This window comes from Symphalangus syndactylus, chromosome 19, assembly GCF_028878055.3.
Source record: "Symphalangus syndactylus isolate Jambi chromosome 19, NHGRI_mSymSyn1-v2.1_pri, whole genome shotgun sequence".
In the NCBI taxonomy this organism is placed as follows: Eukaryota; Metazoa; Chordata; class Mammalia; order Primates; family Hylobatidae; genus Symphalangus; species Symphalangus syndactylus.
Genome location: NC_072434.2, coordinates 59,068,525 through 59,092,500, shown reverse-complemented (window position 1 = coordinate 59,092,500; position 23,976 = coordinate 59,068,525). Strand labels below are relative to the sequence as shown.

The following is a 23,976-nucleotide window of genomic DNA, read 5'->3' as shown; positions in this document are numbered from 1 at the left end:
GGGTTTCACTTCTGAGAAGATCCTAAGTTCTCTTCCCCAATTTCTCTAGTGATTTCTTGAATCCTGGCCAAAATAAAAGTTTGGATTATATATTCATATATAAAGAAATATCTATTTCTTTCAGCCTTGCAAATAAATACTTGTCTATCTGTATGTTAATGTCAAGCTATATATATGTGTATATGTGTATAGTGAACCCATGCACATGCACATATATGTGTGTATACATTGTCAATATTCACATCTGTGATTATTCTTAATATTGAAGAAATCCCAGAATGCTCTGCCATTGTTTTCTGGAAAGTCTCTGGACCATGTTGCCTGGACTATCTTTCCCATTCTATGCATGGCTTTCTACTCTTATCAGTGTAAGCTCGAGGAATACAAATTCATTTATTACTAACCAAAGAAAAAACATAACTAGGAAAGTTAAAAATGTATAATTCCTTCCAAAAATAAAAGAGGAGTGACCTTCAGTGATTTTCTGCTTTGCCTGATATGTCCTACTGTTTCCCCTCCATTAGAGTGGATAATTGGTATGTAACCAGACTCACATATACTTTAACAACCTTCTCTTCCAGTATGGGTAAGGTATGGATAGAATCAACAATCTGAATATTAGTGCTTTTGAAGATAAAATATTCACCCAGGTATTCCACTGTTACCTACACAGAGTCAGTGGTTATTTGCAAAGCTGAATTGCTAGGGGCATTCTAGAGGAATGGGAACAGTTTCTTGTTGCTTTGTATTGCATGGCATTTATAAAGCTACAGATCAATAATCTTCCCCACTTGCCACCACACACCACACACATGCACGCATGCTTGAACTCTCACAAAAAATGAATGTTTCTAATATTGACATCTACTCTTGGGTAGTGTTGGATCAGAGTGGCTGCTGTTTCCCACCCTCCAGGTGGCTGTGTTTCCATGGTGGGTGAGTGATACCTATGTGTGCAGTTGGTAAAGCTCTTTGGCCTACTTCTGGGTGAAAATTGCTATGCAAAGAATATAAGTTATTGTCATTATTATTTCACAACACTGCAGATCATCGCCCTAAAAGGAATGAGTAACATGGACATCTGCACACACAGATACACACACACATATATGTGCACACAATAACCCTTTTCTCCCTGTCCTGCATGTCCCCTCCTAGAACTACAATGTTGGGAGGATTCCCTGGAAGATAAACTTTACCAGGTTCTACTAGACTCTAGAAGCTGGTCAGTCCTCAACCAGGTGATAAATTGCCCTCAATTTGTGTGTTCTAGATTGTCCTTTACAAAGCCCAAACCCTTTTCCCGGCCTCTGTGTCACTCACCCTTGTTTGTGCTTACTTAGTCTTAACCAGACCTTTACATGATGGACTTTCCCTGCCTCCCCATCTTGCCCAGTTTGTTGGTGCCAAACAAGGAGAAAACAGGCCTTCCACTTAAGGAGCACAGCCAGGGAAGGAGAAAGATAAAAGGCTGAAGTTGATACACAATTCAAAAGCAAACAGGAGGGAAAACAGAACTTTTCTTATAAGGCCAAATAAAACACCAGTGAAGGAAACTGAAATGAGTTGGCCTGCAAAATGGGGCCAGTGAAGCCACTTGGGCATCAAGCACAAAACAAGCTGCGTGCGGGGAGCGGTGGAAGAGCGAGTGTGTTTTGGCAGCTTGTGAGTTCTCCATGGCAGAAAGAAGAACTTGTACATATGGGGGTGGGCAGGGGAGGGGTGGGGAAAAAACACCCACCCCTAATAAACTAATCTCAGCTAATGTAGTGTTTATCAAGTTCCTGGGATAATGATACCATGTGTGTCATTATCATCATCAAAACCCAATCTATGTTTTAAAAAGTTACAGATGATTAACACAACATCAAGTTGATGCAAACAATTACTTAAAACCCACACACAGACACAGACACACATGCACACACACACACACGCATACACACACACACACAGAACCAGGAGGTCCCAATATTCTGTAGAATGAGGGAGGCTGCAGCTGTAGGCCGACAGCTTTCATATCCTCATTTGAATAATGTGTCCTGAATCTGTCACTTTATTCATTCTCCTTATGCTCAGTGTACTCTACATCAACAACAAATTAAGTTGTAAATAAGAGACAATCATCACTTTTGTTTTTAAGCAGCTACTGCATAGAGAATTTCAATGTACGCTCCTTTTCGACAGGGGGAAAAAGAGGTGCTAGAGTTTGCTTTCATAAGCACAAATATGGGGAAACCAACAGAAACAAAAACAGAAACAGTTTACTGTTGCTGAGGGGAGGGAAAAAACATTCTCTAAAGCACATCCATCCATTACCAGCTGAAATTTCTTCAAAGAAGCTACTCAAACATATAAAGACAGAGGCTAAGTTTTTCAGACTACATTGGAAACCCATGCAACTTATTAACACCAGTCTTTCAGTCTTAATACACAAGTGGCATCTTTGCTTAACACACCTTTAGACAAAAGGACAAGTGCATTAAATCAATTATAACACAGGTGTAGGAATAAACCAATTCCACATTCATCTCCATTAAATTCCGGGAGTTCAGATTACTGCCACATGCATAGAAAATGAAAAAATTAAGAATAAAAAAAGTCCCTACCTTTACATCGGAGAAGTAGGTCTTCAGCATATTGGAGCTGGGATAACGGGTATAAAAAAACATGAGCTTTGCTTTTTTCAAGTGATTAGGTGACAATCCTTCTTGCATGTGGGATGCAATTGGTTAAGGAAAAGAAATTCTGTAAGCACAAGGACTCCCATCTCTCTCCCTCCAGTCTCCACCTCCATAGAGTCTGGGGGTCCACCAAGCTGCCGTGGGAGTGCTAGAAGGTATATGACACTGGCTATCGCATCCATTGCTAACTTGCTGCCGTTTGCTCAGTGACCGTCACCTGTCAGAGGTTGCCACATGCAATGGTGAGGATGCACAACTGAGTTGCAGAATCTTGGCTACTTTAGGGTGAGGATGGCAAAGTATTTTCCTTGCTTTAGGTTGGTAGGCTATCTATATGTTCACTTGTTGCTAAGGAGACAAATGCACCCAACATGTACTATACAACTCTTGTCATAAGAGGTTTTTTTTCTTCCTTGCAATTACAGTTCTGTTTGTTCTTCTCTCCACACTCTGCAGTTTAAAGCAAATTATTCTACTAATGTACATGAAAATATAAAATGCATTATTTTGAACACTGTTATGCAAGTTTCACATTTTACCTTTTAGTGTTAATCTAATGGAGCATCTTGACTCACTTGCTTTTTATCTTATTGTGTCCTTTTAATTGTTTCCTTTTAAATAATAGCTAAAACTTGGGAAGAGTAGTTTTGGCATGGAGAGGACAGGGAGGGGGTTGTTGCTTTTGTGAAAGCAACGGTCCAACACTAAATACAATTTGCCTGTCTTGGATTTATAGTTAACTCCTTTGAGAGTGACGCAGTAGTTGGGGCTAACAAATCAATACATGTGGGTTAGCAGATCAATAAATGGCCACTTACCCAAAATAAGAAGGACTATTTATCTGGAAACATCATTACCTTTTAGATCTGTAAACAGCAGCAACTAAAACAGTTCCCAAGAGAATGTGAGGCTAACCATAACAATCCAGGCTTCCTGATTCTCCCCCAGATTCTTGGCACTCCTCAGCAGACTCAGAGCTGGGATGGCTCTGGTCACATCTGTGCCGCAGCCTGGCCCTGCCATTTCCTCAGCAAATTAATGGCTTTATAATTTATCAGAAATGAAGATGCACGTGGAGAAAATCAATGTGGTCCCCCACAAGGTCAATTAAGGGTCCTTCCTAGAAGCTTCTCTAAGGATTTTCTCTTAGAAGAGTGTCTGAGAAAATAACAAAAAAAAGAAAGTGTGCATGTGTGTGCAAACACACACACACACAACTACCCAATAAAAATTTCACCCCTTAGGCAAAAATGTCAAATAAACACAGATATTTAGGAAAGGTAAAATTTTCCAAATGACCTTCATCAAGTCTAGCATGACTAATCTTAAGAATGGAGGGAAACCAGAAAGTTACTAGAGAAGCATAATCAAATTAATATGGATAAGCTCTTGACTACTTATAACAGGGTGTTTAACCAAATATTCTGCTGAGAATTTGTTCAATTAACATTCCCTTTAATATCCCACGCAATTTTAAAAAGATCACCTTGGTCTATAAATAGAAAAGTAGTGCAGGTTTTTTTTGTTGTTGTTAAACTGAAAATAAACACTAAAGAAAGAAATTTTGATTTTATATCTGTAAGCCAAAGCAGCTTAACTGAACTTGTGTTTTTGTTTGAGATCCTTAATGATTACAAAGACGATAATTTATGACTGACATACTTCTTGTGCCAAGGAGAGGGCTGAAAGGCCCTCCAGTAACCTCCATTAGACTGATACAGAAGACTAAAGGAGCCCAGCACACTTCAGGACCATCTGTCCAAATGGATAAGTGAAATAATAGTTGCAAGCTGTCTGCTACTGCCTTGTGATAAGAGTTTTAGGCAAGTCCAAACTTTGACAGACACTCTCAGATCTGGGTTCTAATCTTTTCTTTCAGATGGCTACATTAAGACAACGTCATGCATTTAATTGGAAGTCACAAATCTTTTAAAATTTGGTGTCATACAAAATACAAAGTGTTTTTCTGTGTTTCTTAGATGGGCACTGAGCTACCAAAACTTCCTGAAGCTTTTAATACATCTAAATTATGCTAAGATATTTTCATTCTTTTTATCTAAAAAAAGTAAAATATCCATTTTATTTTGATCAGTATTTAGAGGCTTTTTATCTAACAAAAAATTATTCTGATTTAGATTTCTCAAGTTCATTTTTGCTTTAAAATGTTTCTTGTTGGTAATACTTGGAACTGATCAGTTGAGATGGAACACAGAATTAATCTTTATCTCTTGCTTATTGTGTAATTAAGATAAAATTCCCATAAAATATATGTTTCTAATAAACTATTAAAAATAACTAATGAAACATTTAAAAGGCAACAGTTAGATAATCCTTTTTTTCTCCTCAAAATAAATCTGAACTGACCAATTGGTTAATTTCCCTTTTAAGTGCTTGTGCTGAAAAGCAACTGTTCTTCCAAGAAAGCACTAGCTGTTTCCAGGATACTTACACACGCACAATGAGTCATGATGGAATAGATTCAGTAAACATACAGCTGTACTGAACACGAGCTAAGCTCCATTCAAGGCCAGGAAAGAAAATGAGCACAAATAAATATTAAGGAGGTAAAGGGGAGTGGGGTGAGGGGGGATGGAACGCAAACAAGATCTGTCCCAGCAGCTCATGTGGCTGTGCCTCAATTCTCTTAGCCATAGCTTTGTGAAGACAGATGACATTCAATTCTATGTGTAATGCAAAATAGACAATAACTGCTGAAACTTGAGACAGCTGCCAGGTGTAAAAAAAAAAAAATAGAAGAAAAAAAAAGAAAAGATGATAAATCCATAAATTAATGAAAGACATCTGCTCGGGAATATAAAAGATCAGAGAAGCAGGGTACTGCAGCTGAACGTAAAGCAGTGTTCAAACAACCTGAGAATCTAAGTGTTGTCTGTTTACCAAGTACAATATAACCTTACCTAAACAGCAGCCACGGGAGGAGCAGCGGAGGCAGCAAAAAGGCAAATGGGAGAATAATAGGCTGTGAAAGCCGAGGAAGATAATTCTTTTTTTCTAGCTAAACTCTGGATTGTAGCTAGAGATTGTACATGCTGCAGTTCCCAGCAAATGGGTTGAGACTACTTACATTTTCCAAAACATTTGAAACCTAAAGAATTTTAGTTCTGCCTTATTCCCTAATTTGCTAAGTTTCTAAGAGGTTTTCCCCCTAGAAACCAAAATGGGGAGAAAAGATCTAAACTCTCTCACATAATGATAGTGATAGAGCAAGTTGTTACTCCCACTAGGAAGTTCACCATAATTGGAGGGCTGTGTAGTGTATGGAAATTTTTTTTAAAATTTACTTCCTTTATAATTTTTTTCAGGGGGAGGGGGGTAGTTTAGGAGCCCAAAGTCTTTTAGTCTTTAATTTACATGTTTCGCTCTAGCTAATATAAGTACTATAGCCTCCACAAGACTTCTAAAAATGTATAAGATCAATTTCTGTGGATTGTTTCAAATTTCAGACATTCATTTCTAATCTGTGTTTCCTGGTTGGATTTTAATTTCAAATTACTAAACCATTTTCCTTTCTAAACTTCAAGTCTTTCTAACATTCTCCCTAAAAGTTGAGTGGAAAAAGCTGGGTGTTTCAGAGAACAGGCTCAATTTCTTCACCTGCACATCTTAACAGCTTATACTACTCCTCTTGTGCTTTAATTGGGTGCATGCAAATGTTTGGGGCCTAAACAAGGCTATTTTTCTTGAGATGCAAAGAGGATGAATGACAAGGAACGTCATGAAGAAAAGCAATTGGCTGACTGTTTCTTTTGGAATTTGAATAAAACTTAATATTTGATTAAACAGATTCATTTGCAAAGATACTGAACATATTTTTAAAATCCAAGACATGAGCCCTTGGAGCAGGTGCACTGAAATTCAGTTTAACTTGCATACACATTCACTATTTCCCTTTTACTAGGTGGGATAATGAGGTAGTGTGTTCTATCCTACAGAACATATATGTTTAATGTGGTGAATGTAGAATGGGTTGATCTGATAAGCTGGTGTTCTTAATAGTTCTTATCTTAGCTACTTTGTTCAAAAAAGAGATGGTACCTTTTGGAGTGGGAGAGAATTGTTCCTGAAAAATTAAATTACACATAACAGTTTGGAAAGCCATGAACTAAAAATAAAAACGTAATAATAGCAATCACAGTGGTACCATTGCATTGCATTTCTGCTCATTTCTATTGATCTTTTCAAGGAATAACTGTACAACAAGTTCATATATGGCCCCGTATCCCTAAAATTGAAGTAAGACATCACTCACTGTGATTCCCAGAGATTTCTTCAAAGTAAAAGCTTGAGAATTTTGCCTACACACTAACAGTTAAATCAAGGGAAGACCACACTGCCATACAGAGGTAGAGACCGGAGAAAAGTGGGCCCAATCTCTCTACAAACCAACAGATCCTCACTGGTTTCAGAATTGTGGGAACTATAGAAAAGGTTGTTTGCCTATATTATTCTTCCTAAGAAATAATATACCAATGAGATAAATGGTTAAAAGTGCAATGTATTAATAGTAGAGGGGGGAAAAAGAATAGGAGCATAGAAGGCCAAAAGGTGAAAAATGTAATCACTAATTGCCACGAGAGGCCAAAATTATTTAGCTATATGAAAGAAACAATTCTGGGTGTGAGCAACTAACATTTCATATGAACACAGGTGTTTCCCAACAGAATCACCGCTCAACAGAAACTTATGTTGATAGAAGAAAGGAGAAGTCATGCCTCTGAAGAAGAAGCAACTATATTTTCTTTAAAGCCTTTGATATGTATCAAAATAAAAGGAACTTCAATTCAAATCCTCAAAATTCCTCCGGGGATTTGGAGAGGTTGAGACAATGAACATAGCCAATACTTAAAGCAATCTAAAAGATTTTTTTCCTAGAAGACTAAACTTTAAAAAACAAAAAGCACAGCCATAATTATAATGATCTGGTTATAATGAAAAGTCTAATTTAAAGAAAAACCATAAACTGGCATCTTGAACTAAAGAGCTTAGTGTGGACTTATAGGAGTTTTGAAACCTGACATTACATCTTTAAATATTCACCAAAACTGGCATGCATGTCACTTTTCTCTGTGTGTGTGTATCTGTGTGTATGTGTGTGTGTGTATCTGTGTGTATGTGTGTGTGTGTGAGAGAGAGAGAGACAGAGAGAACCCACTATCACAGCTACCTGGTTCAAAATAAAGTTAAGAGATCTCTGGGGTGCAATGGGGTCTTAGCCCTAGACATTAGCCTTACATGAACCTCTGAAGATGCTCTTTTTGCAAAGGGCACAAAAACCATTCAAGCCATTGTGTCTTCTTAGTTTGCCTTTCTCATCACCAACAGCAATATTCCAATCATTTTGATCAATATTTACTGCCTGCTTATAATATGTAAGGCATGGTGCTTGGTGCAGCTTTGATTCATGGCTGGTGGATTGAATTTTAGATCATCAAAAGGTCAAAGTGAAATCAACAACCAAGCTAAAACTCCATTTCTACATATCTGTAGAAATCTCCCACGTCTTTCTCTTCCCTTTCTGTTACAATGTTCTTCTCCTCTTGCTCAGTATAAGAGAGACTCCATGTTTAACTGCCCAAGCAGGTGTCATGATTAGGACCCTAGTAGTTCACCCTATCAGAAATCTACACTATTATCCTGAGAGCTGGCTTGAAGTACAACCTCCACTAACCAGGAAAACATATTTCCACCCATAGCTGGGACTTTGCACTTACGTGGCAGCCTCTGGAGTGGGCTTAGATACGAAAATGTCAATCTCTAGTCATCAAGACAATTGCTCAAAATCCTAAATTTAGTCACAGCCAACTTAATTGCTAAATTTTATATCCATCTGGTTATTTATTATATAAGAAACATGCCTCCACCTGCCCCCAAGTGCTACTATTCTACTACTCCCCCCAAAAGACGAACGACCACAAGATTTTTAAACATTTACAGAAAGAACCGATATACAGAGAGAAAAAAAAATCTTCAGTTAAAAATAGCTGGAGTTCGGGATAGGCCTAATTAGAAAAAATATAACTGTTATCTCTACATAAAAGTCAGTTTCAGAATTTAAAAGAATCATAAAAAGAGGCATTTTTAAGTCGAATACAGCTGAGTTTTATATTTAATTGTGCTCTCTCGCTTTCCAAAATAATTTGCTTTGTGTATGTTGGGACAAAAGATTTCTGTGTATGGCTGAACAGAGGTTAATCATGCATAGAGGCAGCTGCACCAGACCCAAAGAACAGACCTTGGGTGAACGAGAGAGAGACCGATGCTGTCTGAATAAATCAGTACCTGTATATTTCCTTAAAAAAAAAAAAAAGTCTCACTTAAAGATGAAAGAAAGACTCTAACTCCCCACCCACGTTTATCTTCCTCCTCAACCTCCCACTTATAAAGCGCTCTTCCTAAGATTTCATTGGGACATCTTTAAACAGACCAGAAGCCTTGCAGATGGTTTACACTGAGAATTCTTCTTATGGGATCTTAGGGATCTGAAAACTGACTTTTCTGCTTATTCTATTATACAACTTACCATCTTTGAAAAATATCTGAGAGTATTCAATCAGTATTTACAATGAGACTGTTTTCCCATCTCTGAATCTACTCTTTTTTTTTTTTTTTTTTTTTTTTTTTTTTTTTTAAGAGATAGGGATAAGAAGATAATGCAGGAAGAACAGCAGAAAAAAAAACACTGCTGAGAAAGCACATATTAAATAAGAGCTCCTCGAGGCAGTGGACAACTTGTGGAAGCTGCAAAGATGTTGGTTTAGTTTTAAGCTTTTCTGCAATCAGGAATGGCACACGCATGCTGATAAAAGCCTATTCCTTTGAATAATAGGAAAAGTTGCCTTCTTAAGAAGATACTAATACTGATCTACATCGCTCTAGATATTGTGTAAACCCAACCTTTTGGGAAACCTTTTTTGGTTTGTTTTTTCCTCGAGGGGAAAATAAAAGGATATTGCACTTCCCGAATAAGGTGAGATTTCAGACATATCTTGAAGATCGCCGCACTCGGACTTTATGAGCGACAAGGAGAGCCCTTCGGCGGTGCTGGGCGGGTGTGCTGGTGAACAAGGGTGGTGGCTCAGGTGGTGAGATGACATCTTGGTCCTCAGACTCGTGGTATCCCTAGTTAAGTCTAAGGATTCAGGAGAGGCTCTGTCTTTTCCAGAGAAGGAGCCGGAGGGAGCACCTAATGGGCTCTGAAATGGATAGGCCATCAAGGGAAGGGGGAAGGGGTGGCGGAAGGTGGACGTGGTGAAGCCTGTGGTGGCAGAGAGAGGCGACTGGTGCAGGGGCTGGTGGTGGCCGCCAGCGGCAGGGCCGGAGGCAGACTGGTCAGAGGAGTTTTTGCGGACGACCAGGGGCAGTGCTTCTGTCTGGTCAGTGGAACTGGCCATCTGCACATTGCCAAAGGTGTCCAGGGGATTCGGAATGATGACGTCGCCAAAGCACTGCAGGCGCTGGTTGGCGGTGTGGAAATTGTGGTTTTCCCCATTGACTGCAAATCTGGCCTGGGGGATCTGGAGAGGTGGGAAGACCTGAGGAACCTGGCGGGAGGGCTTGGCCGAAAAGACTTTGACCACAGTGTCCACAACTTGCGACATGGCAGTGTTCAGTTCTTGTTTCAAGGTCTCAGCCAAATGTTTGCCTTCCGGTTGTAAGGAGTTTGGCCCATGGTCTCTTTCTTTGTTGTTGCCTTCTCGCTTCGGCTTGTTTTCAGCCATTTCCTGCTCTCTGATTAGGGCTCGAGCTCGGTCAATAAACTGTCCTGGGTCTAGCTCGCACATCTCATTATCTGACCTTCCGACAGAGTCCTGGGCCCTGGCATCCAGGATCTCCGAGCGCATGCTGTCTTCAGACAGGTTACCATCTTCATCATTTTCCGAATCAGTGCTGTCATAGATTTGGTAGAACTTTTCCTGCAGCTGGCGCAGCTGTTTCTGCATGTCCTCCAGCTGCTGTTTCAGCTGTCGGCGCTCCTCTCGCTTCTGTTCTTTTCGGGCTGAAACCAGCTGCTGGAAACTCTGTTGCTGCTGCTGGGGAAGCTTTTGCTTGCGTTTGTTTTCTCTGTAACTTTCTCGGGGACTCACAGACTGCGGGGCCATCTCTCTTTCATTTTCATTGCCCCTTAATGCCACACTGGGGGAATGGCTCATACCCCGAATTATATTCTCAACCCGGGCGCGCTTTGCTCTCAGGTGCTCATCACATAAGCGATCCATATCAAACTGGCTCATAGTAGGCCTGCCAAAAGGGGAAAGACACTCTGGGGGGCTGTCTCTTGAAGAGTTGCTGCATATATCCTCCTGATGTACTTCGGAGCCTGTACTAGAGAGACCGCTGGCTTGGAAACTGGGCTCCGTGCCACCATTTTTGTTCATGTTATTTTTCAACAGCTGGGAAATTATGGTTGCTCCTGGAAAAGGCATCATGGCATCTTCATACGAGTTCGCCCTCTTCAGCAGCTTGCGGAGTACATTTGACTTTTCCCCATCTGCATGCTGCACCACTGAATACTCAACATCCTGCTCAGAACCTTGGGGATTCATGGCACTAAAAAACGTTGCTCTTGCCTTAGCAAAAAATGCAGATGCTGTCCCTACCGTCCTTTTCACTCCAATGTCAACTCTTCTCCTCTTGGTTTGCCGGCTTAAGAGGGCTGTGCTGTCATGGTCAGGCATCACTGGACGGTTATTGTGCCATCTTCAAAAGCTCGTCAGCTGGGCACAGCTCAAGAATCCCGGGACCCTGGCCAACAGAACAAAAGGACTGATGAATCATTTTCTTTAAATTTCTCCAAATTTCCTGACCTCAATCCTGAATCAAATGCAAAATGCATAGGCTCTGGGATTTATGGCACATTACAATTATTGCAATTTATTATGCACTCTGCTTGAAATGAAACATTTTTAAATATTTCTGCTCCACTGGTTTAAGATGGATTAAGATTAAAAAAAAAATAAAGCAAAAACTGCTTAAGCACCAGTAATATGATTCTCTTTCACAAATGCCTAAAATGATACTGTTTATCTTCGGAAGAAACAGTAGATTATAAGAACACAGCCTCTGACAACCAATTGATTAAATTTTGGGCATTGAGATTCATATTATAAGAAAGATGAAAGTGCTCTATACTTAAGAAATAAGGTTAAATTTTGAGGCTGTGAGAAATTCACATGAAAAATTGGGTTTCTGCATTACAATTATTGTGGTTTTAATGCTCTTAAAGGAAAAGGACTCTAAAATAAATGCAAATATATAATAGAGAGCTTTTATTCTTGAATTTTAAAATATTTTTGTCATATGTAAAATGGGAAAGAGAACACCCTTAGCAGCAGCATCTTTCAAACATAAATGGTCAGTTTAGCATTGAAATAAATGCACAATAGTCATTTTACAAGTCTGCTTATTTAGCTTAGCTATGCATTTTTTACTTGTAAAATCGTACGTGAAGATTATATCTGTTGATATATCTTAATGTAACTATAAGAATATTTATTCATTTTCATGATGTTCCTTTAATGACATATTATTACAAAGTTGGATTCACTGCAAAACAAGGATGTTACCACATTTTAGAAATCAATATGAAGAATAATAAATTATTAACCTAGATAAAGAGAAATATATCTTCAGGACTAGTTTCCTTCTGTTTAAATCTGCCAAAATAATATGTCAAATGCCCAAAGAAACCCTTTAACATACATGATTTGTGAATCGTATTTCCTGTGCCAAATTAAAGGAAAAAAAACAGAAAAAACTGAAAGAAGATTTATAAAGAAGAAAGAAAATAATGTCCATCAAATGTGTGAGAAAGGGAAATATTTCTTTGTATATGAACTTCCATTGTTTCTTGGAAACACAATATAAAAAGAGAACATCCTTCTTTGCATTTCATAAAAGGCACTTGACATGTTGTGTAACTTATTAACTAGTGATGCTAATCCCAAATTTTGTAGACATATAAGATGTCACATCTTTTTGTTTATAATTAACATTTTATGAAGAAAATGGAAATATTTTTTTCACATTGGGTTTATCTAATATTAAACTTCATGTTTGCTTAACAGAGCACATCTTCACAATAACAGGGTCCATTGCCAAAGGCAGCGTGCAGAGTGTCTGGAACGGCTCCCATCTCTTTCGGTTCACCTGTAAAAACATCTACGTGCTCCCTAGGACTGCATCTGTGGCTAGCTTTAAAGAATGACTATCCATGCAAATAGGCATAATTTCAGCATGAAATAACCTGTAAAAATCAAGAAAATGCTCAATGCTTAGATGGCAACAATATGTATATTTTTTTAAGTGACAGTGATTTCCTCATGCAATCTTTGCTCCTGGTTTCTATAGAAAGATAAAACATTTTAAAAGAGCCTGCTTTAGGGTATCATGAAAGCAAAATGATACCTCTTTTTATATATATATATGTTTTTTGCATGCTTGAGAATGAAATACTTTTTGCATGCTTCAGGATAAAATTTCCAGAACGTAGAATGGAGATGGAGTTCTCAATAACTTCAACATTGGGTTCAAAATTGAATTCAGAATGATTGAGACCCTTTCAAACACTAATAATAAAATTGGTTTCAGGAATACAAAAATGCAGTGACAAATACTACACAAACACATTAGATCTGATAAATCAGGTTAGCTGTCAGATGACAGAAAGAACAAGGAGAGGCTGAGACAAGAAAAAGGATGAATCATTTCAAAGCTCTGTTAATCACAGAAACACTTGCATGGGGGGCGGTTACAAGGAAGACTTTTTTCTGTGTGTATATCACCTTCCCCAAAATAGAGCTTATTGCCCTTATTTTTAAATTTTACATCTTTTCTATTTGTATGCAAATCCTTTTCTCTTGACTATCACCTGCAAAGCACATGGATCTCCAATCAAAACGTCAAACAAACTTTTTGCAGTATTTTTTCTCTCCCTGTTCACCTTAACACTCAAACTGGACTTTCCTCCTGCCATCCTTGCTATGGGAAGAGCACCTCTGCCACAGAGGCTTGGAATGGACAGACTGGTGTCGCTGATGAGCACAAGGTCATCCCCAGGCATCCTTCCTTTTCCAACTGCCATTTACCTCTGCGTCAACTGCACTTCCTCTCATCTAGCCTAGGTATCAACAGCTGCATCCCTGCCCCATGCTGGAGCCAAGAGGAGGGCTGTGCTCTTCCTAAGGTGGAAAGAAATGCTTGTGGAGTCTGTTAAGAACAAGATATAACTCCCTTGATATTCACCAAACTAAACAAATTTTGTAATTCTATTTCAGTCAACATTTTTAGATTAAATAACAATTTGTATCCGTCTTGGGCTAAAAGAATTTAAATACTTTTAGGTCTTGTTGTAAAATGTCCAGCTGGAAAATAACAAGACAAAACAAATGGGAAAAATAAGATAAATTATATAATCCAAGACAAGGCATTATATTAATAGACACAAATAAATATATCTCTCCATATAGCTTAGACCTAAATTTAGAAATAAAAGTATAGTGGTAGCACACACTGGAACCATAACCCATGGAAGCTATAGGCATGATTAAATAATAATGACTGGTTGACACAGCACTTTATTAGCATCACATTTCATAAACAAGATATCTATATGAATATATTTACCACATAAGAAAATGTACTGTTACATTACCATAATATAAATTAAATCTCTTAAAAACGTTTTCCAAGTGCTTCCATGATATTCCAGTTCAGAATTTAAAGGAAGCCATGGAATGACTTTATCATTGATATTTTTTAAACTCCTTTATTTCTCAAGATATGTATTAAGCCATCATGTTTCAACTGCAATTATTATTGATGCACATCATATTTGCATTTTAACATTAATTTTCAGTTTCACTAGGCAATATGAAGCTTTTGATCAACACTGGTGGATGTCCAAATCAGCAAGGATGCAGAAAAATACTGATGAGAATTTGAACCCAAATGTATTATTGATCAGATACACTTACTCTATTCCTGTAAACCCCTCTTTAATTAATGTGAAAGTCTATATAGAGTTTTTCATCATTAAATATTTTGTTGCATCACTTGGCATATAACCTACATAAATACTTTAGTAATTCTTATACAACGCATATCTTAACATAGCAGATTCCTGCCAGAAAAAGATATTATAAGAATAAACATCCAGGTATAGTCAAAACAGGTTTTAACTACCACAAAAGAGTCTTCTTTAATATCTGAATTATCTGACGTTCTCTTTAACATGGAAAATTCTAAGGAAACTGATGACTTAAGGTTAGGAGGAAAGAATTTTCAGTAAAGAATTTCAAAGAACACTGCAACGTGAAGTATAAAGTGGTTAAGTGCTCTACTTTAATAAAGAAGTTATTTCAGGGAGGAGGATTCAACTTTTACTGCATCTATCTGGAGTCCAGATTCTGGACAAAGAAGTGTTTCATTATGGTAATTATCCAGATAGTTCAGACAAATCTTTTATGAGGCAGGGAGAGTGTAAGGTTGGCATGGTTTCCTGCTTGGATTATTTAGATGATCTGTCTTTGTCGATAAAATTATTTGAAGAAATTGTGCAAGCCTACACTTTACTTCTTTTAGAAAATCATCTTTGGATGGGCCTCTAATCTACTTGGGTCAACCTGGTTATGAAATTTCAAATAGAATATCATTAACAAAGAATATTTCAAATCAATCTGGAAATTAGTGATTCAAAGGGGAAAAATCAGATGATCTGATTTAAGTAGCCCCTGAATCATTAAATTGTCCCCTTCACTACATTCAAGAATTTGTTTCTGCTAATTAGCAACTTCTTCTTCAGAGATATTGGAGATATTTCTGCTCCCTATCAGGTTAAGAAAACCTTTGATATTTATTTTGAAGAACTCACTTGACATAAGTTAATACCTAAATTAACTAAGATTGCATTATCAGGTTTTTAAATTTCCTGTCATAATATACTTCTCAAATCATTTAAGATTTCATTTAAGATTCTCCCATCCTATCAAAAATTCCACACATTTTTCACCTGCAAAATGAACACAGAACATTTTCTGAGACATGCCCAAAATATTAATTTCTACTTGTTTAAAAATTAACAACTTATCAGATAGGTAAATAAGAGACAGTGTGAAATAATCTTGAGAAAATACACTTTTTTCTTTTTGCAGAAAATTGAACTCTTTTAATGTCCTTTGAGAATGCACAGGCAATAAGTCTGAGAAATTCCTTATGTATATGTCCTTTCCAAGTTACACAGATACTTAATTAAAATCCTATAATGATACATCATGCACAGTCCATTTTCATATTATAACATCAGTCACATTTTATAATTTCTTTTGTTAATCTGAAACCTAAAACTTCTTATATTAACATTGCAAATTCAAGACAATCCCTAAAATGATATAAGACATTCATGAAAAGAGGCCTGTTTGAGTTTTAAACAAATAAAGAGGAAGTCTGGCAACTTATAGAATAAGCCAGCTTAGGTTTTAAGATAGCATGTGCTGCTTATAGAGGAATGATGCTAGGAAATGAATAAAGTGAGAACAAAGATGCATGTTATGTATGCATGACTCTTTTTTCCCACAAGGTGGTGATTAAACTAAATAGAATTCTGCATAATGGACACATAAAATATCAATAAGTGCCAAGCACAGATAACCCCTATTAAAAATAAAGCAAATGAACATAGGCATAGATGACATTTTAATTACGAAAGAACTTCAAAAGCATCCAAGGAAAGTATTGGGTGTGTGTGTGTTGGGGTGGGGGGGACGTTAATGTTGAAGTCTACAGAATAAATGACACATACGATCTCATTTTCATGGAAAAAAACAACCACCCAAACACCACAAAACCAATGACCAAAAATCACTTGCCATCTAACCTATTCCTGTGCAACTCAGTCTACAGAAGTAGCCTGTTTAAGGATAATTTTAACAGGTCAAGTTTTAAGAAGCCAGATATAGTGCTTACATTGAATTCCCAACAACTTTCCTCACACATCAAGCCACAGACCTTAGCTTCACCTATTTTACTATTATATATACATGTCCATGTTTTAACCCATGGACAAGTTAACGTGAATACTCTCGTTTTCCTCCCTCAACACAAAAAACCCATTTCATTTTGGAAATACTCAGAAGTTCTTGCAATAAACTTCCTACAGAACTGACTTCTCACATCTTGCATCAGAATAGAAAAGCACAGTTACCTTCTCATGTACTTGAGATTTTCTTTCTCCATCAAATTCATATCTAGGACATTTGGCACATGTCTGGGACAATGACAGGCTCATTCTACTTTATGAGATTATTTAACATATGACTTGAAAGAGTTTATGTACATACCTATTCTTTCTGGGCAAGGAGAAAGCATGCTTAAAAAGATAAGCTTTAACAACAGTAACACTTTGAAACTGACTTTGGAATTCTTGGCAGTTACACACCACTCATTGCTATCCAAAGCATACACCACACACACACACACACACACACACACACACACACACACACACACACACAGAGGACAGTTCTCTCTCTCTCTCTCTGCCAAGCACAGACCTGGGAGATAGGCATAAACTGGTAGGAAGCAAAGGAAAAGTCAGTCTCCCTCCACCTGCTGCCTAAAGTGGGGGTGTTTTGGGCTGACTGGCAGACAGAAGCCTGGGACACAGTCTCAGCAGTAGTCTGCCAATATCCTTAAGAAAAATAAACAAACACATACCAACTTGCCCCCAGCCCCCACCCCAAGAACGCACATGGTAGGGCTCAAAAGAACAACAGCCCAATTCCCATTAGCCCAGACAATCCTATTAACCAGGACAACCATAAATTCATAAACCTCCCCAACCCTCGAGCAAGCATTGTGGTCTAGAGCTGTACAGACACACACAGACACAGAGGAAATTTGCACCTGTCTTTCTTGACACAACACACCTGTCAGGCCCTGCCCATGCGCACTCTGCTAATAGATTTCTGCCTACCTAGTTTAGGAAAGGAAATGAGCTCTTTTTTTTTTTTTTTTTTTTAAATAAGGGAGGGCATGAGTGGAAAAGAGAACAGGAGAAGGGACTCTTCTAGCCTTGACTTTGCAAGGAGGCCACCCTCTGCTTCCTCTGTTTTTATAAGCTCAAGGAGACAGCACAGACCTTCTGGGAAAAATAAAAACAAGCAGGTGAGTTTCCAGCCTTCCCCCAGGCAGAGTAGCCTTCTGGGTTGCCAAGAACAGCAGTTTCACACTCCAACCTGCCTCCTTGAGCTATTTAAGACTAAGCACCACCCCTCCTTCTAGTTCTGTTCTCTGTCTGCCTGGAGGGCTCTCAATTTCCCAAGAAGCTGGGAAGGGGCCAGAGACCTGGGAGTCTGTGGAAAGCTACTTACTCCTCCTTTACCATCCCCACCCTCCATCACTCCACCAACCTTCAGCTTCAGCAGAAGGAGTAATGGGCTGGCAGACCAGAAGAACCAACAACTTGCTAAACTGGACTTTGGGTGGTGTCTCCCCCCGCCCCCTGCGTCCCCCTCCTGGTCTGCTCAGGCAAGATAGCAGCTCTTCCCTCCCTCTTCCCGCCCTCCTCACTAGTCTCCCCAGTAACAATTACTCTCACCTCTCCTGTCCTCCCTCCCCAGTCCTCCTAACTGGGGCAAAACGGTAGGTACCACCCAGACGAGACCAGACCGAAGCTGCCAAACACCATAGTCTGCCAGCGATGGCTGGGAGATTCATCGCCTCCCATTTCTGCGGCCCAAGAACCCCCTACTCTTACCCGGACCGCGATCCTCCGGTCCTCCTCGTGCTGGTGCCCCAATCCCACCGCCACGCGACCCCCCGAGCCTCCCGGTGCCGCCTTACCCTACTCAACTTGACCCAGCCCTGGGTCCAGGAGCTCGGAAGAGGGGCGCCGCGCGCGTTTCCCGGGACCCATCACCGCACCGCTCCAAGCCTGATTTCCACAATTCGGCTTCGACAGCGTTTTGAGACGAAAGTAACAGAGCGCCCCCCCACCTCCCTCTCTCCTCCTCCCAGCTGGGGTTAAAAAGGAGAAGTGAAAGGTATGCAAATGACAAGCAAATTGGAAGAGCCGGGAAGAAAGGCAGCTATAATAAACAAGACAAAGAGAAAGGACGAGGGGACCGGCCCCGGAGTTTTAGCCTGGGGAGATCGGAAGGATGGGGTTTGGCGGAAAGCGGGGATCTCCACGAACAAAAAAGCGACCCGGTCCCCCTCGCTGTCCTCTCTGCTGAGAAGAGAGAGCAGGAGAAAGAAGGAAAGGGAGCAAACGCCTCCTCACACCCCAGAAACAGTACACAAAAGGTGACAAGATCAGCGACAAGTCCAGCAACATCAGCCTCCCCCTCATCGCCACCGCCACCCCCAGCCACCAGCAGGAAAGAGAAAGAAATAAAAGCCAAGTGGATCACTTACTCTTAGGAACTGGGAGGAGCGGAGCGCTGAGTTCCACCGAGGCTCCCGCTTAGAAACTGTTTAGAGGCTATTTTATTATGATTCATTTAAATAACACCATTTTCTCCTGGGGGGAAAAATGTTTACACGGGTCTGGGTAATGGGAGGCTCTTTTCTTCCCTCCTCATTCAAGAACAAGCCAGTGCAAGTGATTCTGGAAAAGGGGAGGGACTCACGAGGGGAAGAAGAAGATACTTACGCGGTGCAGGGAGCAGTGGGACCGAGCCTCTCTCTCTCTCTCTATCTCTCTCTCTCTCTCTTTTTTTCCCCCGGCAGAGAGAGGAAAACACGCGCGCGCACACACGGTGATATCTTGCGAGTGATGAATATGATAATTGGACAAGGGACGGTGAGTCTGTGCGACAGCGAGCGAGCGAGCGGGGCGAGTGGGAGAGGGAGAGGGGAGAGAGAGGCGGGCGGGGAGGGGAGACGAGAGAAGAGGAGCAGGGGAGAGGCGAGGAGAGGGAAGAAGAGGAGAAGAAAAGAAGGGGAGCGAAGGGAAGAGGAGAGAGCAGGAGAGGAGGAGAGAGAAGAGCGGAGGAGAGGAGAGAGCAGCAGAGGAGAAGAGAGGAGAAGGGTAAAGAAGAGAAGAGGAGCGAAGCGGAGAGGGAGCAGGCGGACCCGGCGAGAGCTCTTTTGCGCCGCTCTGCTTTCCCCGGCTGCAATGGTGTATTATTTCAGAGCGCTCCCTCAGCTGAGGGCTCCGCTCCACAACAAGATTTACTTTAAGACACAGCTGAAGGAAACAGGAAGACTGCACGTCACAGTCTATCTGACGTACCCGGCCCCAGCACCCAATCGCGAGGCGCCTTCGGATTCAAGGGGGGATAGCAAGGCAAGAGAACTTGGGAGGAAAAAAAAATATAAAAGGGGTGGGGGTGAGGGGCTGGGAAGAGAGGAGGGGAGAGGGGCCCTGCTCTCCCCCTCCCCGGCCTCCATCCCCGGCCCCCACCCCCACCCCCACCCTGCCACTGCTTCGGGACGACTGGATCGCCGCGCCTGGGCCGGAGCGAGCCATCTGCGGGCACTATGCAAAGCGGGAGACGGCGCGAGCGGCGCCCGGCTCACGCTAGCTGTTCCAGGACGCAGGTCCTTTTTTTTTTTTCTTTTTCTTTTTTCCTTTCCCAGATACAGCTGATCGAGTTCGCCGAGTGGCCGAGCGAGTGAGCGCTCCTCCGACTTGGGTGGAGGAAGGCACGGAAAAGTATACGGGAGAAAAAGTGGGGGTTTTAGGGGTGGGGGTGGCATAGGAGGAGGGAGGGGGGATCTGCAAATCATTCCACTTTTTAAACGATCATAGGTAGTGTCAAGGATACGTGTCACCCTTGGTTCCTTTTAAAGGGGAGGTGGACAATAAAATACAGGTAGGTTTGGTATTAAAATAATAGGTGCCAGAGGTTTCACATCGGGTCCGCTGCATCTGTTATTAGACGAAGATCAACATTGGCTGAGTCCCAGTTAATCTCCAGTCCAAATTATTAGGAAGAGGAATATTTACCCTTGATTACCTCCGACATTATTTGGATAGTAGGTAAAGCAGCCTTTAAAAATATATATGTGGCAAACATCTGGCGATTACCCTTCACTAATTCACTCGCCCCAGAAAGACCAAAGAAAGCTGTTCAATACAGAATTTACACAGTTTTGACGCCTGGGGAACAAACTTTAAAGTTTATTAGGCAAGAAATTTCAAACGCTTAAATCGCAGGCTCTAACATAAAGCCCTAGAAAATTTACTTTGGTTTGACATTTCTTGCTTGAAAAATAACCAGCAAAATTTCTTTAGATAATGTGGCTCTTAAAGATCTTCTTGGGCTTTGCAAGTTACAAATGCAAGCGAGCCTCAGCCGCAGCTAGAACGTCCCTTTCACCGGGCACAGTAAACGGCTTTTAATAAAGCAGCCGCGTTTATGACCTAAAGATCCTATAAAAGCTGGGACTTGCAAGAGCTGCGAAGCAGAAACATTCATACATAGTCTATTAGACACTCATTTTTGTAAGTAGGAGGAGGACAGTTTTCGTGTGTCCCTCAAATTTAATCAGATCAAAGGTTGAATCATGCTGTGTCGTGACAACAGGGTATTTATGAGGTGTGTTACAAGTACACTGGCCAAACACTACCAATGTCTTCTGCGACACACATACACACACACACACACACTCCTTTCTAGGGAATTTACAATTTCAGCCTCAAATCACCAAACCGTAAAGAGGATATTAAGCCCTCCCTTTGAATAAGAATAGCGATGTTAGTATGTCCGAGTCTATCCCGGCAGGAAACTTTTGGCACGAATTTCAAACAGTGCCAAGGAGAAAAAAAATTAGGTCGGTCAGGTTAGGTGTCGGCGATAAGAAAAGAGATTGCGGGAGCATCCCCAGCCTTCTTCTTTCCCCTTTTGCCGCCCCCACACACTCCCCCCACGCGTCTATCACGGAAACAACACACAGGAGCGCACACGCACCACTCACACCTCCAACTATTGACTGTTGTATCAGGTGTTCTAACCGGGATGTGACAGTTTAGGCTGGGAGCAGAAATAATCAGCATGCCCATTAGATACAGGATAGAATAATGCTTCTATTGGTTGGGTCCCTTCGAGGTAAGCGGGTGTATTGAGCGGGGAAACTTGGGATCTGAGAATGGATCAAAGCTACTTCCTTTCTTATTTTTCGTCCTACTAGTTTTCTTTAAGAATCTTGGTTTGTACATGTAAGTTAGCGCCAGCCCACAAATAAACTGGTAGGAGTAAGGGCTATATACCTTTCCACACCTTAAAACCATCTGCTCAGTTTGACATTTAAAAGGGCGGAGAGCAGAGAAGGAGGAGGGGGGAGTAGGGGGAAGAAAGGAGGCAGGGACAGAGAAAAAGATTCAAACGCGAAAAAAATGGCTTGCACTTTAGCCCACAAGTTTGTGTCAACTGCACATAGCGCTTGAATGCACGTTTTGCACACACCATGCCCCGGAACTGGCGGCGGGAAAAGTTCCCTGAGAACCCCAGTAAGTCCTGTGCCACGCCATGGGGAAAAGCAGGCCTGAGTCGAAGTTGGGGTAACCCGCTTGGCGAACAAGGAAGCTCTCCCACCCCCAGCCTCGGCGGCGGAGGCTCCCGGCTCGCGACGCTCTGCCGCGGCGGTTCGCAGCCCGCATTAGGGCGCAGGAGCGGCGACTTGAAATAGGAGCGCGCGCGACGCTAGGCGAGCGAGATCGGTTCGCAGCCCAGCTCCGTGAGCTGCCTCGGCGCAGCCCTGTCCCGTGTCCTGTCCTCTACTGTCGGGGAGGCGTACAGGCCAGGCTCCTGGCAACCTCTCTTGCTAGAGCTGCGGCATTCTTCTGGGTCTCGGGCAGCCCTGGAGCAAGACTTGAGGCCCTAGCCCCCTATCTCGGACGACTCCCGCTTTGTTTTCTGATAGGGGAGAAGCCTGGAGACGAGGAGTCGCCTAGATATTGGCTCCATCTCTGAAACCAGCCGCCAAGCCTAGGGTTAAGACAACTCCTCCCTCCGCCCCATTTCCAACACAACCGCGGTAACTTAGAAGTTAACGCAAGTTCTGACCGGTCTTGTAACAAACTCTATCCGTGCAGGTTGCATTTACTTATTTATCTGAAGGGTGATCTGTGTGTTCTTAGACAAACTCGCAGTTACCACTCGTGCATCTGGTTCTGGGTTAAATACACTTCGCCTTGACATTTGCTCGGTGTATGCTCACGCCTCCTGTTCTTTCTTAAAGCGTTTAGGTGGGGGCAGGTGGGAAGACAGTGTGTATAAGTAATTTAAAACCTTACAAACAACTTTATCAGATCCTAAACAAACCAATTCTGAGAATTACAACCAGGTTCAGTTGAGAGGCAAACGTGGACGTGGATTTTGGAGAAGGATGCCTAAGGACTTCCAGGTCAGCCACCCACCACCACCACCACCACCACCACCACCACCACCACCACCACCACTGCCACAACTACCACCATCACTATCAGCACCCTGAGGAAGGGAAGAGAGGAAAACCAACCCCACGGTGCAGGCCTGCCTGCTGCAGGCTTTCTAGAGGCAAAACTGACTGACGGCCTCTCACTCTCATCTCCTGTGCCCAGTGTGACGCCAAGCCCAACCTGGATTTGTTCTGAATGGGGGGGAAGTGAAATGCCACAAGATCAGTAGCAAGTAGCAGCTGCAGCGTTTTCTCTCCTGGGAACCCCACTGCTTAGAAGCCTCCCGAGTGATGTTTGTTTAACCAACAGCTTTCAAAGTAAACAGAAGCCAATCACTCCAAAGAAGTTGAAATATAACCCTTACAAGAATTTGGATCCAGGGGTGCTGGCAGAAAGAAATTTTTAAAATGATAAAGAACCCGCTCCCAAATGAGAGTCTGCCACATTGCTTTAAAGAGGGCAGAATTGTCATGAAAATATAAATTCATCGAAAGGGCTCATTACAATAAGTTGACCTCGAAGAAAATCACCCTTCGCCCACAAAGACACACCCGCGGGGATGAGGGGGTTGTCAGTGATTGAAGGGACACACTACTACTTGATTTTATGGAAGTGGGCGAAAACAATCAAAGGGAAGTACATTCCCTGCCCTGGAGTAGAAAAGTGTAGGCTGGGAGCTCTTCGCCGCCAACCCTGGCTTTGCCTCAGGCACCGAACTTTCCAATACCAAGATATTAACAGATGGTGGTGAGCACATGGAGGGCTGCTACTTACATAATTCAGCCACTCCGCCCGGCTGCCCAGAGCCGGGCGAGGAACCCGCCAGGCCGCGCGCCCGCCTTCCGAGGGGTGCTCCCTGACATAACTTGCCTTTCTCCAACCCCACCCAGC

At 41.6% G+C, this 23,976-nt stretch overlaps 1 protein-coding gene across 4 annotated transcripts in view; it reads right to left on the bottom strand.

Moving 5' to 3' along the window:
- Positions 1-22,957, bottom strand: part of PROX1 (prospero homeobox 1) — a 56,362-nt gene extending 33,405 nt beyond the window's left edge. For 2 of the 4 annotated variants that reach the window (XM_055234145.2, XM_055234146.2), the window contains exons 1-3: positions 19,354-22,957; positions 9,656-11,447; positions 2,610-2,717 (exon numbers count right to left, since the gene is read on the bottom strand). In XM_055234145.2, the coding sequence (XP_055090120.1) occupies positions 2,610-2,717; positions 9,656-11,380 (1,833 nt within the window). In that variant the 5' untranslated portion in view covers positions 11,381-11,447; positions 19,354-22,957. Of the gene's footprint in view, positions 1-2,609; positions 2,718-9,655; positions 11,448-19,115; positions 19,305-19,353 lie in introns of those variants that run through there. The other 2 variants (XM_063613907.1, XM_063613906.1) reach the window with 2 other exon arrangements.
- Between the last annotated feature and the right edge of the window lie 1,019 nt (positions 22,958-23,976).